We start from the raw sequence: 26,247 nt of genomic DNA, 5'->3' as shown, positions 1-26,247 counted from the left end.
ACCAGTAGTTGAGCAGTCTCCTGGGCAGAAGGAAGCGCTATGAAGTGAGCAGCCTTAGAAAAGCGGTCCACAATTGTCAGTATTACAGTGTTACCTTTAGAAGGAGGTAGACCTGTCACAAAGTCCAATGCAATATGTGACCAGGGTCGATGAGGTACAGGTAGAGGCCGTAGTCTTCCAGCCGGTGGTTGATGGGAGGATTTGGACCTGTTGCACTCCACACATGCCAATACAAAAGAGCGGGTATCTGCTGTCATTGTGGGCCACCAAAAGGTCCTCTGAAGGAAAGAGAGAGTCCTATTAATGCCGGGATGACAAACCAGATGGGACGAATGTCCCCACTGCAGCACTTGAGTTCTCATGGCCGTTGGGACAAACAGGCGACCTGGAGGTCCTGTACCAGGGTCTGGTTCTGATACCTGAGACTGACGTACCTTCTCTTCAATGTCCCATGTGAGGGTGGCAACGACACAAGATGGAGGCACGATCGAATCAGTTTCAGGAGTGTCGGTAACTGAAAACTGACGGGACAGAGCATCAGGTTTAACATTGCGAGAACCGGGTCGGTAGGCAATCGTGAAGTCAAACCGTCCAAAAAAGAGTGACCATCGGGCCTGACGTGAATTCAGTCTCTTGGCACTCTGGATGTAGGATAAATTCTTGTGGTCAGTCCACACAATAAACGGATACTTGGCACCCTCCAGCCAATGTCTCCATTCCTCCAGGGCGAGCTTAATCGCCAGCAGTTCGCGGTTGCCCACATCGTAATTGTGTTCTGCCTGTGTTAACCGTCTGGAGTAGAAAGCACATGGGTGAAGTTCTTGGTCATGTTCAGAACGCTGAGACAGCACCGCCCCCACCCCAGAGTCAGAGGCATCCACCTCCACAATGAACTGACGGGAGGCATCCGGCTGAGTGAGGACTGGGGCAGCAACAAAACGGGACTTTAGTTCGTCAAAAGCCCTGTCTGCTTCGGCAGTCCAAGAAAAAGCTGTTAAAGTGGAAGTGAGCTTATTTAGGGGACTAGTGATTGTGCTGTAACCCTTAATGAACTTCCTGTAAAAGTTTGCAAATCCTAAAAATCTCTGCAGTTGTTTTCGATTAGCAGGTCTTGGCCACTCTGCGACTGCCTTCACTTTATCCGGGTCCGCTTTTAGACTGCCGCTCTGAACAACAAACCCCAGAAAGCTCACTGTCTCCATGTGAAACTGACACTTTTCTGCTTTAACAAAAAGCTTGTTTTCCAAAAGTCTCTGCAGAACCAGTCTGACATGTCTATTATGTTCCTGAAGATCACGGGAGAAAATCAAAATATCATCTAGATAGACAAAAACAAAAAGATTCAGAAAGTCCCTCAACACGTCATTTATGAGCGCCTGAAAAATTCCGGGAGCATTGGTTAACCCAAAAGGCATCACTCTGTACTCAAAATGACCTAGGGGCGTTTTAAAAGCAGTCTTCCATCCGTCACCCTTGCGTATCCTTATCAGATGGTAAGCGTTTCGCAGATCCAGCTTAGTAAATATCTGTGCTCCATTGAGCACCTCAAACGCAGAACTAAGCAGAGGAAGGGGATACTTATTCTTCACTGTGATGTTATTAAGGCCCCTGTAGTCAATACAGGGCCTGAGCGAGCCATCCTTCTTGTCCACAAAGAAAAAACCAGCACCAAGGGGCGAGGACGAAGGCCTGATGATACCAGCAGCGAGCGACTCCTTGATATATGTTTCCATAGCTGCATGCTCAGGGCGAGAAAGACTATACAGTTTACTTGAGGGAAGAGGGGCCCCTGGAAGCAAATCAATAGCGCAGTCATAAGGTCTATGAGGCGGTAAGGCCGAAGCCCTCTCTTTATTGAAAACCTCAGCCAAATCATGATAGATCTCTGGTACGAGGGATAAATCTGGAGGCTTGTCTTGATTGCATGATTCAGTAACCGAGGGGGGAACGGCTGACCGTAAACATGACGTGTAACAGGAGGAACTCCAACCCACCACTCGTCCTGTCTCCCAATCGATTTGTGGATTGTGACCTCTCAACCAAGGATAACCCAAGACCATGGGGGATGAAGGGGAAGAGATAAGAAAAAAAGATAAATGTTCACTGTGGTTCCTAGACAAAACAATATCAACGAGAGCAGTTGAATGAGTTACTTGTGTTAGAATGCTACCATCAAGAGCTTTAATAACACGAGGACAGGACAGCTTCACAGTGGGAATCTTAAACTTGGTCACAAACTCCTGATCAATGAAATTGGCCTCAGCCCCTGAGTCAACAAAGGCGGTTGTGGAAACCGACAGCTGTTGGTACCTGAGTGTTGCAGGAATAGTCAAGTGCAAGGGAGGGGATTCATCTACTGTGGTTTGGCTCACCAGTACCCCTAGTTTCACTGATGAGCCTTCTCTTTTGGCGATGGCTTGAGCTTTCGACAACTTGCCACCACATGGCCTGTTTGTCCACAGTAGAAACATTCTCCTGCCTGGAGACGCCTCCATTTCTCCTCGGGGGGAAGACGGGTGCGGCCCAGCTGCATGGGAACCTCCCCTGGATCAGCCGATGAATCCTCTGATGCCAATCGGCCCTCCCGATAGGGCCCGGGAGAGGGACCAGCCAAAGGTGACCGGGGTGGAGGAACCGGGCGAGATGTCTTTTCACGTCTTCTCTCTCGCATCCGATTATCGAGTCTGATGGCAAGAGAAATCAGGTTATTAAGACTGGTCGGGGCATCACGCAAGGCAAGTTCATCCCGTACAGGATCGGACAGTGCCCTCAAAAATACTCCCTGGAGCCCTTCCTCGTTCCAGCCAGAGTCAGCAGCAAGAGTCCGAAAAACCACCGAAAAGTCTGCCACACTCCGGGTTCCCTGGCGAAGACCTAGCAGACCTTGGGAAACCTCATTTCCACGGTCACTCAAATCAAAAACAGTCTTAAATTCCGTAAAAAACTGAGAAACAGTGAGAGATGACAATGGGGTCCGGGCGTTAAAAGCCTCTGCCCAGGTAAGCGCCCGACTTTACTGTCACTTTAGCATACTTTCTGGATTATGCTCTAATTCCATACCCATCCTGTATATTTTGTAATTTTGTGTTAAAGTGTAGAGACTTTATTTTGTTTTAAAATTTTTATTTTATATTTATTGCATGCTTAAACTTATAACTTATATTGTTTTTATGTCTGCACCAAGTACCGCAGCATTTTCCTAATGATGTGAACCTGTTCACTCATATGGCAATAAAAAAAACCTTTCTGATTCTGATTCTGACCCCGCAGAAGACCCATAATGTAAAAAATCTTAGATTGCTCAGAAGAGAATGTTCTTGGACGCTGCTGAAAAACCATGGTGCATTGCAACAAAAAACCTCTACACTTGTCCAGGTCTCCGAAGAAGGGTTCCGGGTCGGGCATGTAAGATTCCAGTGGTGGACCTGGAGCTGGAGCAGGGCCAGGTTGGCTGGCATCGGTCGTAGTGGCAGCGGGAGCAGAGAGACTGGAAGAGATAACTGAGAGGTCAGAGGATAGCTTTGCAACCTGCTGAAGCAGAGACTGATTAGAATTCAGTAACGACTGTAGAACTTGGTCATGTTGTCCGAGGAGTCGCCCCTGCTGAGCCAAAGCCTGCTGCCAGGAGTTGTCTGAACTGCCAGATCCTGGATCCATGTCTTGTTGGCCAGATCGTTCTGTTAGGGTTTGTGGGAAGACAGGCAGGAACCAGGATGGAGCAGATGGTGGATTTAGTTAGGCAGTAACAAGTTTATTTTGAGTAGTCACAGAGTCCTTGAAAGTCACTGAGGCAGAGGGTGGTGGCAGGACAGCAGGCCAGAATGGAGAGCTTGTGGTAGGTCCTTCCAACTGGAAAAAACAGCATTCCACTGTAGGGCAGGGAAACAAGGCAAAAACACTGTTATGAACGAAACTGCATACAACAGTCAATAAATCACTTAATGGCCGGTGTTGTACCACTAGGGTAAGGCAACGATCTGGCGACGAGTAGACTGCAAACTGGCTCTTAAGTAGGCTGGTAAGGCCAGACAGCAGCAGGTGCGTGGCATCTCCCATTACTGCCAGGTGAGGAGAATCTCCAATTAACACCACCATGCCCAGTGGGATCTCTGACTTACAAGGTACACAAAGAACATATGACAACATAATAGTAAAACACAATTCTGACACTAGGTTGTGCAGTGTGCTGTAATATTGTGATGTAACACATGTTCTGACATCCCGCCAGAGTCGTTCAATCCTGTTCACTCAGAAAAAAAAATTTGTGAAAAGTTTTAGGTTTAACTTCAAAGACTTGTCATATTAAAAATATCAGTTAGTGTCTATATACAGTCAACATCTTCCTGTATACATAGCTAAAAGGTATGAAGAAGCTTGAGACCTTTGATTGTGGACACTTTTTCCAGACATGAAGCTTCCTCGATCGGTTCCACGTACTGTAAACATGTATTGGGCTATTTCAACGTTCTCAACCCCTTGGTCACCTCTGACCCTGCAATACATTCAAAGATTATAAAATAGCATGATTAGTAAATTATACCGCATAAAAATGAGGCCCATTGTTTTACAAGAAGTGTGTCTGTTTTACACCTTAACATGAAGATTTTAAAAATGAACACTGTAGTATTCTGCAAATGCTTCGACCCAACTGAATTAACAGACTTTTACAGTGAATGATATTTGCAATTAAGATCCATATACATACTTTTTAAAATCATCCTACATACTTTTAAAGCTATCCAAAATCACTCTTCCCTGCCAATATGTTTGATGGCATCTAAATTGTCACCTGTTTTGGCTTTCTCTGGTTCTCCTCCTCCATCCCTCTTTGTCCTCTGCCTGCCTCAGTATTATGGTGAGAAGAGCTTTAAATTCCTCTCCATTTCTTGAACTCAGTTTACCCTGACATCCACAACTTTGACTTATTACTCATGAGTTTCATTTACAGCGACAGTCATCTTCTGACTCGAGTGATTTTCCCAGGAGTTTGTACAACAAAATATAAAGTTAAGGCTGTTTTGGTCAATTTTCTTTATGTCAAACAATTTAAAGGGGAAGTTCTGTATTTTTCAACCTGAACCTATTTTTTAGTATGCTATACGATCAATTACTCACCCAGATAGTTGTGGTTTTTAAATATTATGTCTCTCACACTTGAGGTGTACCTAATGATGAAAATTACAAATCTCTTATCTTTTTAAATGGGTGAACTTATAAACTTTTAATTCGCACAATACTTATTTGCCCCGCTGTATCTCCAAAAACTAGCTTCCCCAGAGAGAAATCTGTTATGTTTATTTCATTCTTTATATAGTTTTTTATCGAAAGATATAAATTATAAACTGACAACTCATTACAGGAACTTCACTCAAACATGCTGGTCTCCTGACTGGATTGGGATGCTTAGGTGTGCAAGAAGTGACACCTGACAAGTAATCACATAATGCGCTACAAGAAACCATGGCGGTGCTTTAAAATGACAGGATAAACTCAGTGGTTGAGATTCTACTTCAACATGTGTCGACTGTGTCTTCCAACTTACCTAGATGGTATGCCGTGTTTTTCTGTTGCTTTTTTGAAGGCAGCAAATGCTGTTTGTGCACGGTTATTTGTTGCAGCGTTGAGGCACATCACCTGTATATAAGAGTTTTCATGAGTACATGTAACCTTTTAATAAGCAACCGATAATAATCCATGACTGTATTTATGCAACTTCTTAAGAGTACTTTTCCACTCTTCATTGCTGAGAATTTTTGTAATTTACTCCTACTCTCAAATTTAAAATAGAAGCTATTTAAAAATGACCAAGAATCACTCCTCTTCCTCCAAATATGTACAGGACCTCTAGAGGTATTCTAAGTGGTTAAGAGTTGTCTGTAGGGGATGGCACTGAGGCCAAAGATCATAAGGTATTGTTTGGACATATTTGATGTATATATTTGCCAGATATATATGCATGTATGTATGTATTAATTAATTAATAAAAACCCGAGACTCTGATGTGAAAATTAATGTTCGAATATTAAATAAACAGCGTGAAAAATATGAGTATGGAAAAAAGACGAAGAAAAAGATCAAAATTAAAAGCGGCTACTTTGCAAGTGTGTGCACTGCATGCTGGCGAGTCACAGACATGTCAAGTGAGCTGCAGACTTGTCAAAAAGTGGCACATACAGATAGAGGCGGATTGTACAGAGCAACGAAAAATTGATCTGGACATCGAAAAACCTCAGAAGCCCCGTTTGGAAGCTTTTGGGATTTTTTGCCAACTCAGTCGATGGCAGTGAGATGAAGTTATATGCAAGCTATGTAAGCTAAAGTTAGTTTATCATCCCACTACTAGCAACCTGAGGACACATCTTGAAAATGTGCACTCGGGTGTGCTCTGTACATCCTCCGCTGGAAATACCTCTAACAAAAAGAGATCAGCACTGGCCTGTTCACTTGTGTTTTTGGCCAAGTTACCTGACAGCCCTAGAACACACACAGTCATCGCTTACCTTCCTGGAGTAGCCGTCCACTGCACCAAAGAGAACAATGTTGTACCTACAAAACAAGTGAAGCCTATCATTAATACTTTAAAACAGGAGCTTTAAGAATAAACTTCAGCATTCACTGCAACCAACTTCATATGGTTCAGATAATTCACAACCATAAACAAAACTTGCCTGATCAATTTGTGATTTGTATCCACATGCCAGAGTGAAAGAGGTGCCCTGACAGAGTAAGTTCTACGCACAATGCAGCCCAATCCTGTTAGTCTAGAAAGAATTCCAAGTGAGTCAACTCTATGCATTGATGCAGTCACTCTCCTCCACTGGAGATGGATCCCCAGAGACCTCAGCCTCCCTTTGACCATCCGATATCCTGAATTGGGCATTTCATCTTTGATCTGCATGACTGCATTATCAAGCTCCTCATCTGTAATGGTGCAGTAGCTCTGTCTGGCTGAGACACCAAATTCCCTCATCCGTCTGTTTATTGTACTGCTTGAAACCCCAAGTAATTTTGCAATGCAGGCCACAGGCAGATTTGTTTCCAAAAGTTCAGTCAGTTTTTCTCGATCAATATCATACCTGGGACGCCCTGTCTCTCCAGCAACAGTTTCAGTAGCATTACTGGCAATGTCTGCGTCATAACTCTGTGTCATCACCAGCCTAAAAAAGTCTTGTAAAGCCCTTACAATTTGATCGGGGACAAAAACATGTCTTGACAGAGCCTCAAAGAGGTACAGTTCTTGTCGACATGTAAATTCCAGAAAGTCAAAGTCCAGAGGTGTTCTTGAGAGTGCTGACTCCAATTTGGTAATCAGCCTGGAGAAAATCTCATATCTGAGAATGCCCTGTTGACAAGAAAGACATTAACTTATCATGGTCAACTATTTAAAAAAAAAGTAATAATTGAAAGACATCCAACATTGTAACTGTAATCTGTTCTAATGAAAAAAAAAAACTCCTGTTTTGAGGTAGAGGTAAGAGGTAGATGCCTATGGATTTCATTTTATGAACAATCTATATATCATAAATAAAAATAAATTGTATTTCTATAGCATATTTCATACAGGAAACAAAACAAAGTGCTTGGTATCTTAACATTAGGAATATCTAACATAAATATGAACACGCATCCAGAGGTCCATTTCACAAATCAGGTTCAGTGAAACCTCTGAGTCTGTCAACCTTGAAATGAGGGAAAATGAGTTTTCCTTTTCATAAAAAGGTAGGTTCCTCCAACCAGAGAAAGAGGAGGAACTCTAGCCTGTCTCACAAAGAGAGGTAAGATAAAGGAACACTTCACCCTTCATTTCTACTCACCCTCATGCTGATTAACTCTGTACACTTTCTTGATATTTATTATGCTGTCAGAGATGTGGGGAGGTTTTTGTTCTGCATCAATTCCATTACATTGATGTAGAAAAGTGCCCGGGCAAAAAGGTCCATAAACGTCCACAATCCGGGGAGCGCTTAAAGCCCCTATTCTGGCGCTAATACAAGCGCACATTTTTCTTTCTGCCTTTATTTGTTCCTTCAACCCCTCTCCTGTTTGTCAGCGGCTCAGTTGCTTAGCACAATGTAAACAGGAAATTTATCCTTCTACGCTTGTATTAGTGACAGAACAGGGGATGTAAGCGCTCCCCGCATGGTTTGGTCTGCCGCAGCTTCCATAGTGTCGTAGAACTCATCCAGGAAATGCCATGCACTACTGTTAAAGCCGTAAAAATGTAGTAAATGATGTTGTTTCCAGTAAATGATGGACGCTACCCACTGAGGACACTTGGATTACATTGGACGAGCTGTATGGAGGAATATTGACACGTTTTTATGGACTTTTGGAACGGGCGCCGTTCAACATCACTGTAACGGAATCTATGAAGAGGAAAACCTCCCCACATCTCCGGCTGCATGATAAATATCAAGAAAGTGTTCCAGAGTGTGAATCAGCATGAGGGTGAGTAGAAAATGAAGGCACATCATTCTGAGAGTGAAGTACTCCTTTAAGCTCTCGGTCAGTTACCATAGTAAAATACACGAGCCTAACCTGGTCAGGACCAGGTTTATCCTCAGAAACCCTGCGTTTCTCTCCGTTTTCGTCCTGTTTCAGGTACATGCCCTGTTTGATTTCCTCATTCAGTCAGCAGGTGAGTTTTGGCGTCACCTCGTTCTGACGTTAGAATTCCGTGTTCTTTCATTAATTATCTAGTAGTTGAAGGAGCAGCATTACTGTAAAGACAGTTAAATATTTGTCTGGCAATGTTTTTTTATTAGACTGTGCGTGGATGCTCTTGCATTTTGGGAAAATCACCTTTTTGAGCAGTGGTTTTTAATGTGACAGTCCATAATCTACATACACACCTAATTTGTGGTAAATTGAGTTTCTACCTGACTCCTCCCACCTGGCTCTGTCAGACATAAGTTGTTCATATTATTCCAGAGATTTAGAAGCTACATTAATACATGATGATGAAAATATGGGAAAGACTTCAACATTTATGATATAATTTCTTCATCAAAATGTCATCAAACGGCATTGTTGTGCAGTTATTCATAGCCGGTTATCTGACTTGTCCTAGTGCCCAGGAAATTATGATACATAGCCAGATTTATACTTTCGATGTAATTTGTTTTAAAATTTTATTTGTAAATGGAATATTTCTTCATAACATTGGTAACAGCACAATTTAAAGACACCAGTGTTTTGAATTGATCAGGAAAGTCCTCACACATGTGATGTCAGAGATTATAATTCCATAAAACTGGTATGGAAGAGATTTACGCTGCTTAAAACAGCATGGTGTTTAATTTGTTGTGTTAAAAATAAAAAAAAGTCTTATGATCTAGTACTGGACATTACCATCTACCATCACTATCTTCACATTACCATGGAGTTTGTTGCTATGGTGACTCATCGAACCGGGGTTGGCTTTTTATGGTTGTGGTGCACGAGCTTAACTCCACATCAAAGTAATCCGAATTGATTAAACCAACTCAAATCCTCTGTTCTGGACCTGAAAACTCTCCCTGAGTAGATTAACACAGGTTTCAGGGTTACACTCAGTTTGTTGAACCTGCTTTGTTAAACGGACCCCTGATGATTCATTCATGTCATGTCCATGTGTACGCAACTGCCCACGGGCACACATACAGAGCACACATACTGCCACTCTTCATCCCACTATAGATCATATAATTCTACACGTATTTTATGTCTATTCATCTAAATAAGTCCAGCAAAGCCAAGCAGTTTGATGTCACTTACATGCAAATCTGCAGGCGCTGCTGCCGTATTTCCATCCATTAATTCTTGTCAAAGAGGGGGGATGTCACCACTCCAGGAACAAAATAAACCTTGCGCACACACACGGAGATATAACAAATCAAATTAAGCCGTGAAAAACACCACCATGTTTAAATTCAACAAGTGAAGCACACTTTAATTGTATCATCACTGGACGTTATCCTGAAATGTATTACAGTTAAGTGAAATGACGATTTGAAATGAACATCAGTTAGCTTCGGCCATTTTGACCCCCGCAGTAGCTATCGCTAGCATATAGCTATTGACATATTTTACTCGTGCTAACTACATATTCCTAAGCAATTCTAAGTTATCGAATTGATTTTTGTCCTTGTAGAATTGTTAATTCGAAAACGGCATAGTTTACTGAGGAGTATCCGTACTTTTCGGGAAGAACTGCTGTGAATTCCACTTACCTCAAGCAAAGTATCGTTGCCAAAATGCCAAAACCACCGCAACTGTCCCGGCTCCAGCCGTCTTGTCAGTCAAGGTCTTCCTGACACAACTTCCTGTGTACGCGGACCAATCAGGAGAAGGCTTATAGAATGGGGATTTGTCCCGCCCCATGTGTCAAAACACATTTTGATCCGCGCGAGGAAAACGTCACCGCGAGGGCAGAGACGCTGGCAAGAGCGCAGCCATCCTCAAGCGGGGGCGGCATGACAGAAACGCGCGCGCGTCTGATCCAGCTTCGCGCGCTCGGAACGTAACATGCGCGCGCGAGGCCTTCCACACGCGCGCGGGAGTTGGTCGTCTGTCACGCTAGAGGATCTTTTGTCCTCTCGGTAAATGAATTTCTGCGCGATGGTAGTGTAATCTGCGCGCGAGCATGTTTATTTTGCTCTCCCTGGTTTTGACAAAAATTTGACGCGATACTGCTTCACCCTAATTTATCCTGTTTCACCCTGCTTCACCCTACTTTATCCTGTTTCACCCTGCTTCACCCTACTTTATCCTGTTTCACCCTGCTTCACCCTACTTCATCCTGTTTCACCCTGCTTCACCCTACTTCATCCTGTTTCACCCTGATTCACCCTATTTCATCCTTTTTCATCCTGCTTCATCCTGTTTCACCCTGCTTCACCCTGCTTCATCCTGTTTCACCCTGCTTCATCGTGTTTCACCCTGCTTCATCCTGTTTCACCCTGCTTCATTCTGCTTCATCCTGTTTCACCCTACTTCATCCAGTTTTACCCTACTTCATCCTGTGTCACCCTGCTTCACCCTACTTCATCCTGTTTCACCCTGCTTCACCCTGTTTCACCCTGCTTCATCCTACTTCATCCTGTTTCACCCTACTTCATCCTGTTTCACCCTGCTTCACCCTATGTCATCCTGTTTCACCCTGCTTCATCCTGTTTCACCCTGCTTCATCCTGTTTCACCCTACTTCATCCCGTTTCAACCTACTTCATCCAGTTTTACCCTACTTCATCCTGTGTCACCCTGCTTCACCCTACTTCATCCTGTATCACCCTGCTTCACCCTGTTTTACCCTGCTTCATCCTGCTTCATCCTGTTTCACCCTGCTTTCACCTGTTTCACCCGACTTCATCCTGTTTCATCCTTTTTCATCCTACTTCATCCTGTTTCACCCTGCTTCACCCTACTTCATCCTGTTTCACCCTGCTTCATCCTGCTTCATCCTGTTTCACCCTACTTCATCCTGTTTAACCCTACTTCATCCTGTTTCACCCTGATTCACCCTACTTCATCCTGCTTCATCCTGTTTCACCCTACTTCATCCTGCTTCATCCTGTTTCACCCTGCTTCACCCTACTTCATCCTGTTTCATCCTGTTTTACCCTACTTAATCCTGCTTCATCCTGTTTCACCCTGCGTCACCCTACTTAATCCTGCTTCATCCTGTTTCCCCCTACTTCATCCAGCTTCATCCTGTTTCACCCTACATCATCCTGCTTCATCCTGTTTCACCCTGCTTCACCCTGCTTCACTCTACGTCATCCTGCTTCACCCTGCTTCACCAAACTTCATCCTGTTTCACCCTGCTTCACCAAACTTCATCCTGTTTCACCCTGCTTCATCCTACTTCATCCTGTTTCACCCTGCTTCATCCTGTTTCACCCTGCTTTATCCTGTTTCACGCTGTTTCATCCTGTTTCACCCTGCTTCATCCTGTTTCACCCTGCTTTATCCTGTTTCACCCGACTTCATCCTGGTTCATCCTGTTTCATCCTTTTTCATCCTGCTTCATCCTGTTTCACCCTGCTTCACCCTACTTCATCCTGTTTCACCCTGCTTCATCCTGCTTCATCCTGTTTCACCCTGCTTCATCCAGTTTTACCCTACTTCATCCTGTGTCACCCTGCTTCACCCTGTTTCACCCTACTTCACCCTACGTCATCCTGTTTCACCCTGCGTCACACTACTTCATCCTGTTTCACCCTGCTTCATCCTACTTCATCCTGTTTCACCCTACTTCATCCTGCTTCATCCTGTTTCACCCTGCTTCACCCTGCTTCACTCTACGTCATCCTGTTTCACCCTGCTTCACCCTACTTCATCCTGTTTCACCCTGCTTCACCCTACTTCATCCTGTTTCACCCTACTTCACCCTGTTTCATCCTTTTTCATCCTGCTTCATCCTACTTCATCCTGTTTCACCCTGCTTCATCCTGTTTCACCCTGCTTCACCCCACTTCATCCTGTTTCATCCTACTTCACCCTACGCCATCCTGTTTCACCCTGCTGCACCCTGCTTCATCCTATTTTACCCTACTTCATCCTGCTTCCTCCTGCTTCACCCTGCTTCACCCTACTTTATCCTGTTTCACCCTGCTTCACCCTACTTCATCCTGTTTCACCCTACTTCACCCTGTTTCATCCTTTTTCATCCTGATTCATCCTGTTTCATCCTTTTTCATCCTGCTTCATCCTGTTTCACCCTGCTTCACACTACTTCATCCTGTTTCACGCTGCTTCATCCTGCTTCATCCTGTTTCACCCTGCTTCACACTACTTCATCCTGTTTCACGCTGCTTCATCCTGTTTCACCCTGCTTCATCCTGTTTCACCCTGCTTCACCCTACTTCATCCAGTTTTACCCTACTTCATCCTGTGTCACCCTGCTTCACCCTACTTCAACGCCTTTCACCCTGCTTCACCCTGTTTCACCCTGCTTCATCCTACTTCATCCTGTTTCACCCTGCTTCATCTTACTTCATCCTGTTTCACCCTACTTCACCCTGTTTCATCCTTTTTCACCTTGCTTCATCCTGTTTCACCCTGCTTCATCCTGTTTCACCCTGCTTCATCCTGTTTCACCCTACTTCATCCAGTTTTACCCTACTTCATCCTGTGTCACGCTGCTTCACCCTACTTCATCCTGTTTCACCCTGCTTCACCCTGTTTCACCCTGGTTCATCCTGTTTCATCCTTTTTCATCCTGCTTCATCCTGTTTCACCCTGCTTCATCCTGTTTCACCCTGTTTCACGCTACTTCATCCTGTTTCACCCTACTTCATCCTGCTTCATCCTGTTTCATCCTGCTTCATCCTGTTTCACCCTGTTTCACGCTACTTCATCCTGTTTCACCCTACTTCATCCTGCTTCATCCTGCTTCACCCTGTTTCACCCTGCTTCACCCTACTTCATCCTGTTTCACCCTGCTTCATCCTGTTTCACCCTACTTCAACGCCTTTCACCCTACTTCACCCTGTTTCACCCTGCTTCATCCTACTTCATCCTGTTTCACCCTGCTTCACCCTACGTCATCCTGTTTCACCCTGCTTCATCCTACTTCATCCTGCTTCACCCTACTTCATCCTGTTTCACCCTGCTTCACCCTACGTCATCCTGCTTCATCCTGTTTCACCCTACTTCATCCTGCTTCACCCTGTTTCACCCTGCTTCACCCGACTTCATCCTGCTTCATCCTTTTTCATCCTACTTCATCCTGTTTCACCCTGCTTCACCCTACTTCATCCTGTTTCACCCTGCTTCATCCTGCTTCATCCTGTTTCATCCTACTTCATCCTGTTTAACCCTACTTCATCCTGTTTCACCCTGCTTCACCCTACTTCATCCTGCTTCATCCTGTTACACCCTACTTCATTCTGCTTCATCCTGTTTCACCCTGCTTCACCCTACTTCATCCTGCTTCATCCTGTTTCATCCTGCTTCATCCTGCTTCACCCTGTTTCACCCTGCTTCACCCTACTTCATCCTGCTTCATCCTGTTTCACCCTACTTCATTCTGCTTCATCCTGTTTCACCCTGCTTCACCCTACTTCATCCTGCTTCATCCTGCTTCCCCTGCTTCATCCTGCTTCATCCTGTTTCACCCTGCTTCATCCTGTTTCACCCCTGCTTCATCCTGCTTCATCCTGTTTCATCCCTACTTCATCCTGTTTAACCCTACTTCATCCTGCTTCACCCTGCTTCACCCTACTTAATCCTGCTTCATCCTGTTTCACCCTGCGCCACCCTACTTAATCCTGCTTCATCATGTTTCCCCCTACTTCATCCTGCTTCATCCTGTTTCACCCTACTTCATCCTGCTTCATCCTGCTTCACCCTGTTTCACCCTGCTTCACCCTACTTCATCCTGTTTCACTCGACTTCATCCTGCTTCATCCTGTTTCACCCGACTTCATCCTGCTTCATCCTGTTTCACCCTGCTTCACCCTACGTCATCCTGTTTCACCGTACTTCAGCCTGTTTCATCCTTTTTCACCCTACTTCATCCTGTTTCACCCTGCTTCACCCTACTTAATCCTGCTTCATCCTGTTTCACCCTACTTCATCCTGTTTCACTCGACTTCATCCTGCTTCATCCTGTTTCACCCGACTTCATCCTGCTTCATCCTGTTTCACCCTACTTCATTCTGCTTCATCCTGTTTCACCCTGCTTCATCCTGTTTCACCCTACTTCACCCTACGTCATCCTGTTTCACCCTGCTTCATTCTGTTTCACCCTGCTTCATCCTGTTTCAGCCTGCTTCATCCTGTTTCACCCTGCTTCATCCTGTTTCACCCTACTTCATCCTGTTTCACCGTGGTTCATCCGGTTTCACCCTGCTTCACCCTGCTTCATCCTACTTCATCCAGTTTTACCCTACTTCATCCTGTTTCACCCTGCTTCACCCTACTTTATCCTGTTTCACCCTGCTTCACCCTGCTTCATTGTGTTTCACCCTGCTTTATCCTTTTTCACCCTACTTCATCCTGTTTCACCATGGTTCATCCTGTTTCACCCTGCTTCACCCTGCTTCATCCTACTTCATCCTGTTTCACCCTGCTTCATCCTGTTTCACCCTGCTTCATCCTGCTTCACCCTGCTTCATCCTGTTTCACCCTACTTCATCCTGTTTAACCCTACTTCATCCTGTTTCACCCTGCTTCAACCTGCTTCATCCTCTTTCACCCTGCTTCACCCTACTGCATCCTGCTTCATCTTGTTTCACCCTACTTCATCCTGCTTCCTCCTGCTTCACCCTGCTTCACCCGACTTTATCCTGTTTCACCCTATTTCACCCTGTTTCATCCTTTTTCATCCTGCTTCATCCTGTTTCACCCTGCTTCACACTACTTCATCCTGTTTCACCCTACGTCATCCTGCTTCCTCCTGCTTCACCCTGCTTCACCCGACTTTATCCTGTTTCACCCTATTTCACCCTGTTTCATCCTTTTTCATCCTGCTTCATCCTGTTTCACCCTGCTTCACACTACTTCATCCTGTTTCACCCTACGTCATCCTGCTTCACCCTGTTTCACGCTGTTTCATCCTGTTTCACCCTGCTTCATCCTGTTTCACCCTGCTTCATCCTGTTTCACCCTGCTTTATCCTGTTTCACCCGACTTCATCCTGGTTCATCCTGTTTCATCCTTTTTCATCCTGCTTCATCCTGTTTCACCCTGCTTCACCCTACTTTATCCTGTTTCACCCTGCTTCACCCTACTTCATCCTGTTTCACCCTATTTCACCCTGTTTCATCCTTTTTCATCCTGCTTCATCCTGTTTCACCCTGCTTCACACTACTTCATCCTGTTTCACCCTGCTTCATCCTGTTTCACCCTGCTTCACCGTACTTCATCCTGTTTCACCCTACTTCATCGTGCTTCATCCTGTCTCATCCTGCTTCATCCTGCTTCACCCTGCTTCACCCTACTTCATCCTGTTTCACCCTGCTTCATCCTGTTTCACTCTACTTCAACCAGTTTTACCCTACTTCATCCTGTGTCACCCTGCTTCACCCTACTTCAACGCCTTTCACCCTGCTTCACCCTGTTTCACCCTGCTTCATCCTACTTCATCCTGTTTCACCCTGCTTCACCCTACGTCATCCTGCTTCACCCTGCTTCATCCTGTTTCACCCTTCTTCATCCTGCTTCACCCTGTTTCACCCTACTTCACCCTGTTTCATCCTTTTTCACCCTGCTTCATTCTGTTTCACCCTACTTCATCCTGTTTCACCCTGCTTCATCAAGTTTCACCCTACTTAATCCAGATTTACCCTACTTCATCCTGTGTCACCCTGCTTCACCCTACTTTATCCTGTTTCACCCTGCTTCACCCTGCTTCATCCTACTTCATCCAGTTTTACCCTACTTCATCCTGTTTAACCCTGCTTCACCCTACTTTATCCTGTTTCACCCTGCTTCACCCTGCTTCATCCTACTTCATCCTGTTTCACCCTGCTTCATCCTGTTTCACCCTGCTTCATCCTGCTTCACCCTGCTTCATCCTGCTGTCGTAGATAAATTCTTTATCAAAAGGGCTGCTGATATTAAGAGTCTGCAGACAGAGGTCTTTAATGATCCTTTATTCGGCCGAACAGGGGGACACCCCTTCAGGACAAAAGACCCCGTACAATCATTCTCCCAAGCTTATATAGCCTGCCTGTCACTATTTTCAGACACACAGTACCCAGGTATGCAGCCTTGTAGGGCTGACTGGTTGACATCATTTTGATATCATGTTATAATGTCATACTATTAATATTCTGCTGACCAGAGCTACACCTGTTGTTATTCAACTCAGCTCTGATACATTCATACTTCCACATTTCCCCCTTTCAAATATTTCAGAGTAATCGGCCCTAAGACGATACTCTGAAACTTACAATAGGGAAACCTTTTTTAAGCACACTTGTCCACACACGCAGGTCTCAAGCATAACATAGGAGCCAATCTGAACCTCCCGTACGAGGGCGAAAAAAACCCCGAAGGGAGAAAAAAATTCCCCCGTGCCCCCCCTGTTGGGCGAGCACCGGTAACTTTTTGATCTCACTTGACACTCAGGCACGGGTAGGCCAGCGAACCCCTGCAAGAGACCTTCTAAGTACTATGACAGAAAGTAACCATACACACACAACAAGAAAACACATTACAATCCGTTTTCACAAGGATAAGCTATTACAGAAGATTTTCAACTACAAAATTCACACTTGAACAACACAAGATAGAGTCCTTTTCCAGTCCGGAGGCAGACAGGAGCATTGGGTCACCAGCCTTCCGTTACAGGCTGCTGCCCCTTTTGTCCAACCGACTGTAGTTCTCTTGAGACGTCACAGGTCCAACTCAGTACGGACCAATTGGGCAGCCATGATGAAGGATGTCTGTTTCTTGAGACTCGTACTCCATGCTCTCCTCAGGGCGGGAACGATGCACATGCCAAACAAGAAAAGAAGGATCAGAACCAAAGCTGACCCAACTCCCACCTTTATCAATACATTTTTCCAGTCAGCCATTAACTGGTCCAACCAATCAAGAGACCAGTCGCTCTTCCCAGCATGCTCTCGCACCTCTCTCCCCACCCGTATTATTTCTTCCATGGCAGAGGTAAAAGAACCATCTGGCGCTGTGTTAGCTGGAATAAAAGTACAACAGTCTTCCCCGAACATTTGACATATTCCGACAGTCCTGATGTAGGGGCTCCGGGTTTTCAAACCATACTGCTTTTGTTATGAAGAGCGGAGTCATACCAGACTCTGGGAACCATGATAATACCCATGTGACATTACATCTTACCGTCGTGTTCCCCACCATTATTCCATTTTGCTGGAGAAATCCTCCGCTGGCAAAACACTCGTATGCGGCGTTATAGTCCACCTCGTAAACCGTGGGAGGGGACATGGCGGTATTTGCCACCTGGTAAGGTTCACACAATTCCTGGATTTTGTAACCCCTATATTTATTTAAATAACCATGCATCCTCTGGGCCCCATAAAGTAATCTACACTTTATACCACACATCGGGAGCCCAAAGAAAGCATTCGTTGTTGTAGACTTGAACGCTTCCTCTTTACACACCCGGCGTTGTTCCTGGGCACACTCCCAAGAGTTGTACTTGTCTGGGATAACAACCGGAGGGGCTCCAGGCGCCTTTGAGCACCATATGCATTCCTCCGAAGTCATTTCCTTTACTGACAGCCAAGCCCAGCGATACCAAGTGTTGGCCATCGCTTCCTTCCATAAGTAATCTTCACTAGGTCTAAACCCTCGTACTTCCGGTTGCCCCTTTACATCCTCCCCCCCCTCTAATGTTTTATTATGATAACTATCCACCAAAGTATCTAACCCTAGAGGGGGAAGAGTGAATGACTCAACCACCCCGCTGTCTGGTTGGCCATCAGCAACCACGGTGGGCTGCGGTTCAGGTGTAAAAGCAACTTTATTCACAACAGGGGTGTTAACTGTGGTCTGGTAAGAACTTACAACCTTCCCAATCTCCAATAGACCTTCCAGTGTGTTCCAAGCAGCAGCCCATACCTGGTCAACCATTAAGGATGTTATACGTGCTAAGTGTTCATACCCCAGTCCTCCTGGTACTGACTGATGGTTACCTATTCCTGCCTGTGGGCGTGGAGTAATGATTGCTTCAAGACCAACCTTATCCGGCTCCAGGGCCGGAACCACAGCTAGAGGGGGAGTGGGCCCCTCCTTTACAAAGTGAACTCCCCATTGCTTGGCAGTTGCAGCTGTGGTAACATAAACACTTAAGTCTGAGCCCAGAGGTTCTAGCCTGGACCCCAAAACCTCACCTCCCTGAGCACCGCTTTTATCATCCACCCCAGGATTCACTGGAATGTTATGGCCCTCTACATCTAGTTCCTTAATTGATCTTACTTTCCGCCTATGTTGTGCCAAAAGGGCAACATCTGTCTGAAATACTGAGTCACGGGTAGTATGTAGATGTGTGCGGGTGCATGCCGGCAAGAGACCTGACTGATAATGACATTTGGCATGTGAGTCGTACTCCCCTTGGTCACTGAGGTCGCTCCCTCGTTGCGCAGTTGCCCCTCTGTTTCCTTGAGAAGGCCCTGGTGATGGGACGACGTGGTGACTGTTGCTTCGGGTCCGGATTGGTTGAATTGTCCCTGCCGAGATCCCTGTCTCGCCCAGAAGAAGAAACCAAAGGAATGTCAACCTCAACATCATCGGGCGGGAACTCTGAATCTGCCCTGACAGGACTATCTTCGTCAGATGCATGCGAGGCGATACTTCCCCTTTTGGGGGACTGGTTATTTGAGAACGCTGTACAGTCCGACCAGTCCCCAGGGCCCGTTTTGCAGTTGTTGGTCGTAGGTGCCAACGAACAATGGTTCAGATGATGCCAAGCGACGCTCCCTTCGACCTGGACCGCAGTCGGTGTGGCACGGACCACCGTGTAAGGACCTCGGCGTCTAGGAGTGTTCCACTTTCTTCGAAACTCCTTAATGTACACCTTATCCCCGGGCACCACTGGACCAGATGTCACAGAGACTGGTTTTGGCTCGTTCGCTTTTTCCTGAAAATAAATCGCTTTATGGATAGCAGACAACTGTTTCATATAACTGTGCAGCTCCTTCTCCAACTGCTCCAGTGGGGGTCCTTTGAAAGGACCCCGAAACTGCGGACCCGGCATAGGGCGACCTGTTAACATTTCATGAGGAGACAAATGTGTGACCCGATGAGCTTGCATGCGGTAACTCATTAGGGCCAGCGGTAATGCGTCATGCCACCGCAACCCAGTACATGCACAAATCTTATTAATTTTCGCTTTAAGTGTGCCATTCACTCGTTCCACCCCTCCTTGGCTGGAGGGAGTGTAGATACTTCCGTGACGGACCTTGATTCCGAGCTGGCGCAGAACGCCCTCATAGACCTTGTTAATAAACGCTGGTCCCGAGTCTGATGAAAGGATGGATGGTAAGCCAAACCTAGGGATTACCTCACGGACCAGGAACTTCACAACCGTTCCCGCCCCCATGTCCTTTGACGGAGTGGCCTCCACCCAACGACTGAAATGATCAAAAACCACCAAAAGGTAGCGCTTACCGTGTACCGGGACCAACATGTCCACAAAATCTAAAATCAGATGACGAAACGGGCCTTCCGGGACAGGAATTCGCGCTGTGGGGGTGACAATACCTTTTCGAATGTTATTTTGCGAGCATATCTCGCACCGATTAAGCGCATCCGTCACCAGTGCCTGCAGGTACGGCGCCCAATAACCCTGTTGTTGTATTCGATGTATCACCTCATCTCGCCCACAGTGGTCTGGTTTGTGACACTCTGGAATTAAAAGAGACAAAAGTGAGATTGGAGCGACGATCAGGCCGGTATGTGACCGCCATAACCCTCGCCCATCTTTTGTAGCACCCCTTTTTTCCCACATGTTTTGTTCACTCGCGCTAGCACGCGCTTGCATTAATGTGATATCATCAGGTGTGACAGATGGTTCCAACTCCACAGCTGGGGCCAAGACGGCGACCTTGCAACCTGAAGCGTGCTTTGCAGCTTCGTCTGCCGCATTGTTTCCCATTGTGGTGATGGAGTTGTCTTTTCGATGAGCAGGACACTTGATAGTGGCCAATCGATGTGGAAGCATCATGGCCGAGATCAACTTCATAATCTGTTTCCCATGCCGACCAGGTTTACCATCTGATTTTTGAAAGCCGCGCAGTTTCCAAACTGCTCCAAACAGGTGACAGACTCCGTGAGCGTATGCTGAATCTGTGTAAATATTAGCAGAGGAGTCTTTAGCAAGTTCACAAGCTGCAGTAAGTCCATACAATTCAGCTAATTGTGCAGAGCAAGGTTGTAAACATTTTTCAGCTTTTATTGTCACAAACGTCCCTTCCTTTTGTTGCACCACGGCGTAGCCTGCGTGAGTTCCCATGTGGTCTCGAAAGCATGACCCATCCACATAGTACGTGACCTGTGCGTCGTCCAACGGCTCAGATTCCAAGTCCGGTCTCAGTTTTGTGTACCTCGTGGTCTCAGTGACGCACTCGTGTGTATCACCTTCAAATTCAAAAGGTAACATATTAGCAGGATTTGTGGTCTCACATCTCTTAATTGTTACATCTGGATAGGTGAGCAATGGTAGATACTGAAGGCAACGTGCTGTTGTCAGAACAAGTTTGCTGTGATTGATCAACTCTGTGATTTTATGATGGGTGTAAATAACCACAGGATATGACTTAGTTATTGCAGACGCCTTTTCATACGCCATGTGAACAGCTGCGAGGCCCTGGTAGCAGGGGGGCCACCCTCGTGCTACGTCGTCCAACCTTGCACTGTAGTAAGCGATGGGTTGTTTCCTTCCACCAGCACATGAGTCTTGTGCCAATACAGCCGTTGCGTACATGTTGCATCTGTTTGAAACGTAGAGATAGAAAAGTTTGTCATATTCTGGCATTTTTAGCGCTGGGGCATTTTGCAGTTCCTGCTTGAGCACATCAAAAGCCAACAGTGCCTCTGTGGTCCACTCCAAAGACTTCTTTAAAGTCTTGACTTCAGAGGACTTCAGGAGTTCCCTGAGCGGCGCCGTCTTTACTGCGTAGTCCTCCAACCACTCCGCGCTGAATCCTGTGATACCTAAAAAGGTCATTAGTTGCGCGCATGTCTGTGGACGCGGTGCTCGACTTATGCCTTTGAGGTGGTCAGGAGACAGAGCTATTGTTCCATGGGAGATTACTCTGCCAAGGAATTCCACCTGAGGCTGGCAGAATTGCAGTTTTGTCCGAGAAGCTTTGTGTCCACATTCTGCCAGTCTCTGCAGTACTTTGATCGAGTCGCGCTGACAATCTTCAATGGTGTCTGAACAAATCAATATATCGTCTACATACCGGATTAGGACGCCGCTCAAATCCAGCTCCTGTAGATCCTGACTCACCACACGATCAAACCACGCGGGGCTGCTTGTCAGTCCCTGGGGCATTCTGGCGTAGCTGTATTGTCGACCTCTAAAGGTAAACGAAAACAGATATCGTGACTCTTCTGCCAGAGGGATACTGAAAAATGCTGAACAAAGATCCACTACTGTAAAAAACTTAGCTTTAGTGGGGATGGCATTCAACAGTGTGTGAGGATTTGCGAAGTCTGCAGCGACATCTTCAAGAATGGCATTGATTGCCCTTAGATCATGGACCAGTCGGTACTTTGATTTATCTGCTTTTAGAACTGCAAGAATTGGGGTGTTACAAGGACTAGAAATCTCAATCAGCACTCCTACTTTTAAAAAACCATCAATTAAGATTCCAATCCCTTCTTCATCTGCGGGATTAAGTTTGTACTGTGGCCGCCAAGGTAAAACTGCACCTGGTTTTAATTTGACAGTAACTGGGCTGGCTGAAACTGCCAGTCCCACATCCGTCTCATGTCTGGACCACAGTTGGTCCGGAACCTGTGTTAAAATATCAGTTTCCAGATCACTGTTAAATCCAAGGGGGTTGGTTTTGCATGTCATCATTATGTTTTTCCCTGGTAGCACCACCATCTGAAGTGTTGCTTGTAATGACAGGTCACACCTAATTCTTAACATTGATCCATCCTCTGAAAGAGAGATTAATGGGTTCTCTGTACTGTTCCATGTTAAATGCTCTGCAGTTCTTACCATCGGACCGAGGTCCCTTGAATGGTATCCTGGGTTTACCAACAGTGTAATATGTGGTAAGGATTGAGTAACACAGTACCATTTATCAATAAAGGTATTCCGGTTTACCTTTAATGCTGCACCCTGGCCTCCAATCAGGATATATGGAGCCTGTATTTTAACCATCACTCCATCCGTCTCCTTTTCCCACTTATCCTGAAAGGTTGAGCTGGCTGATGGATCAAAGAACATTGTACAGTGAGGAGGTAATTTTGGTGGAGAACCTTCCGGGGCCCAGGCCTTTATGCATGCCTTCCATTTTTCCAACTCCGAACCCAGAGGCCCCTCTATGCTCCCCAGCCAATAAACATTTGCTGGTTCTGCTTGGGCATTCATTTGTAAGTTTAATCCACAACTTTCCACATATATTCCCAAAGGGGAACATAAAATTTTGAGCCCGAGTTTACAAAGTGCATCTCTTCCTAACAGATTGACAGGAGTTTGGTCCGAGACCAAAATGGGTATTTTAATTTCATCATTACCTACTTTCATTTTTACGGGAGCAGTAATAGGAACCAATTGACTTTTTCCCGAGAATCCTACTGTCTTCACAAAGTTGTTTGACATGGGAAGGTTCTTGGCAAGGGATTCCTGTATGCATGAATGGGTCGCCCCCGTGTCAATCATCATTTGGACCTGTCGATCCTCAATTTGGACATTTATCATGGGGTCGGTGCGTGTATGCATAATCAATGGGTACGAACCTTTACCCGCAGGATCCTCGGGACCCCCCTAAAACTGAGAGGGTCTTGGTTGTGGGCCACCCAGGGGTCCACCTCTTCTAGGGAAGCCTCCGTTTCTTCCAGGACCACCTGCTGGGAGGGGCATAAGCCGTGGGCAAGCCTTAGCAAAATGTCCAAACATTCCACAATACCAGCAGCGGAGGGATCCCTGCCACGCCCCAGACGAGGGAGTACCAAGCCTTGAGTATGAAGGACGGAACGGCTGGGGACCCCTAGCGGCCTGTGTTGACTCAGGAACTCCAGCAGTCCGTCCCGCACCTGGATCTGTGAACACAACAGCTTGAACCTTTTCTTTCAGCTTGCCTTGCAAATCATTTAGTTGCATCTGTGCCAGCTTCCTTTGAATCTGGAGGTCCTGTTCAGAAGTCTTAGTTAGGTCTTTCCTGTATCGGGTTACTGCATGAACCACATGATCACGGAACTGTTGCGCTGGCATAGATGTTAGACCAACGACATCCTCCAAACGTCTGCTGACATCCTTTGGCATTGAATCGATGACTGCATTTCTGAAAAGAGTGAGCAAAATAGGATCATTTTCCACATCTTTCTGAGACTCTTGACGCCACCTTTTTAACTGTGTATCGATGTATGCTGCTGGGTTCTGGTCGTCCTTCAGAGGTTCCCCTTTCAAAGCATCAACATCAATTTTATTAGGGTACTGTTTGCGTATTCCTTGCCAAATCACCCCCTTATAGGCTGCTAATTCTGTTCCATCTGCCCTTTCACTCAAAATCCAGTCCAGTTCATTGTCTCTGAAAAACTGCTGCATTTTAGACAACCCCAAAACCTGAGCGAGGACTGCTTTGATGTCACCCAGTGAAAGAAATGTTCCAGCCGTGTTTGATTCCAAAGCCTTAATCCACTTGCCTCCTCCTGCGGATATTTGAGGGAGCTCTGAGACCAAACCTGTCAGGTCCCGAGCTGAAAAGGGATGATAATCAGCCCTTGTTCCCCTTATCAGAATTGGGAACTCCCCCCCCTTCAATCTGTCAGGAGGTCTGATGTTAGGTCTGTATCTTAAATCATATTCGTCTCTAGGGACCCCTGTGGACGTGCCGGGTTTCTGCAAGCATGCAGGCATGGAAACTCCGCCTCCTGAAGTCGCCCCCTCCACCTCCTCATTTAAGTCATCTATTTCCTGTTCCATCTCAACTATCTGGCTCCGTCCCAACTCACGTTGCAAATCTTGCTGACGTGGTCCTAAGTTCATCCAAAAGCTATCATCTGTCTTACCTTTCCGAGCCAGTTCGGTTCGATCCTGGTAACAGTTAATGATTCCAGACTGGCGTCGCTGTGTACTACAGTATTTTGGGATGGCCAGATGGGGAGGAGTTTCCTGTTTTTCTCGAGGAGAATGTATAGAGGTTGAATGCCTTCCTACCTGGGCGTGTGCTTCCCCAGTGCCCTGTAAGGACGCACCCCGCTGTTTGAAGTTGGGTGGGTCTGGTTGGGGCAATGCATCAGTAGGAGGTCCCTTCTCCGCGAGCCCTGAAGCAGCAGATAACCTATTTTGGATATCACTTACATTTCCGGGTACGCCAGCATCAGTCAGTCCCCCTAGAAGGCTCTGCTGGTCATCAAGATTAAAGTCCCCATCAAATTTTATCGTTCCTGTTAAATTTGGAAAAAGTTCGGCGTTAGTACAGTTTCCAGTTTCCCCTGGACTATCCGTGAAAGACACAATCGTTTTGACATTTCGTTTAATTGGCTTGCTAATTTTAAATAAGTTTAAAATTTCCAATTCAAGCTGTCGTTTCTTTTGTCGTTTCTTAGAATTATTTTCAGCTTTGTAATCTTCAATGCGATGTTGCATTAATTCACAAATCTGTGGGTCAAAGCTTCCTGTAACAGGCCATGGATTTATCAAATTTTTAGTTCTTTTGCACCATTTTTCAGACATGTGTTGAATCTCTTTCATCCTATGGGGATGACGAATGCCAACAATAGCCTGTGGCGTGCTCATTGTTATCCTATTTAATCAACCCTGCTTTTAATACAATATGATAATCATGCAACTCAAACGAAAACCACTTGGGTGCGCCGCAGCTCCGTTTCCTGTTTCTAGGCGTCGGTCCAATGGGAGGAGTCGTGTTCTGTTGGAAGGAAACCAAAAGAGTTCAGCGGTCTTATTTTAACAGTTATAATAGTACAGATTACATCCTTGTAGCTGCACAAGAGCAGAGCACTATTTTATTTTTGTCAGTGCTTGTGTCTATGCGCGTTAGCAAGTAGCTTAGTGTCAGATTTCACCAGACCACTATGAGTTTGGGGAACGAGTCAACTTATGCACTGCAATACAGATTAATTTTTTCAACATGCAGCATGCAGTATCACTTCAAACAGAGGCCTCTGTCTCATGCACAAACTTTCTTCCAACAGTTACTTGCAGCGCTGCTCCAATCTCCAGTTACACTCAGTCACGCATTCCTTTCCACATTTAGTCCACACTTTTACACACAAGCTCACCCTCAGCTTTTCTCCTCTCCAAAGAGAGTTTTGAAGCTTTTTTTCTCTTATTCTTCTCACACATGGACATAAGTTTACTTTCAGCGAGACAGGTAAGGCAATCAAGGAATAGTCACACACTCAGTCAGTCACACATTTCTGTCCGGTGCATCACCCACTATCATACACACACTTCAACAGCTGAGCAAATCACCATTAGTCAGAGGAGAATAAACCAGTCAAAACACAGTTTAAAACTTTTCCCTTATTTCCTCTCATAGAAGACATCAGTTTTCTTTCCGTTGGAGGGGTAAAGCAGTCAAAAGACAATTTTCAGCTCACTCAGACACCCATTCCTATCCGCTTCATACACACACTTTAA

The 26,247-nt window shown here is 45.7% G+C and overlaps 1 protein-coding gene across 1 annotated transcript; it reads right to left on the bottom strand.

The window, feature by feature from the left end:
- Positions 1-8,684: 8,684 nt before the first annotated feature.
- On the bottom strand, positions 8,685-20,621 carry LOC121650028. Its single transcript, XM_042001276.1, has 2 exons — positions 18,396-20,621; positions 8,685-8,696 (listed from the first exon to the last, which is right to left on the bottom strand). The coding sequence occupies exon 1, from the start codon at positions 20,560-20,562 to the stop codon at positions 19,024-19,026; it is 1,539 nt and encodes a 512-aa protein (XP_041857210.1). The 5' UTR covers positions 20,563-20,621; the 3' UTR covers positions 8,685-8,696; positions 18,396-19,023.
- Positions 20,622-26,247: the final 5,626 nt, after the last annotated feature.

This window comes from Melanotaenia boesemani, chromosome 2 (genome assembly GCF_017639745.1).
Source record: "Melanotaenia boesemani isolate fMelBoe1 chromosome 2, fMelBoe1.pri, whole genome shotgun sequence".
Classification (NCBI taxonomy): domain Eukaryota; kingdom Metazoa; phylum Chordata; class Actinopteri; order Atheriniformes; family Melanotaeniidae; genus Melanotaenia; species Melanotaenia boesemani.
Note: the sequence above shows the minus strand (reverse complement) of the source record. Positions and strands in the feature narration are given on the sequence as shown.

Excerpts from the sequence above, each read along its gene's own strand:
- LOC121650028 (XM_042001276.1), bottom strand. The coding sequence starts at position 20,562 with ATGGGAAACAATGCGGCAGACGAAGCTGCAAAGCACGCTTCAGGTTGC.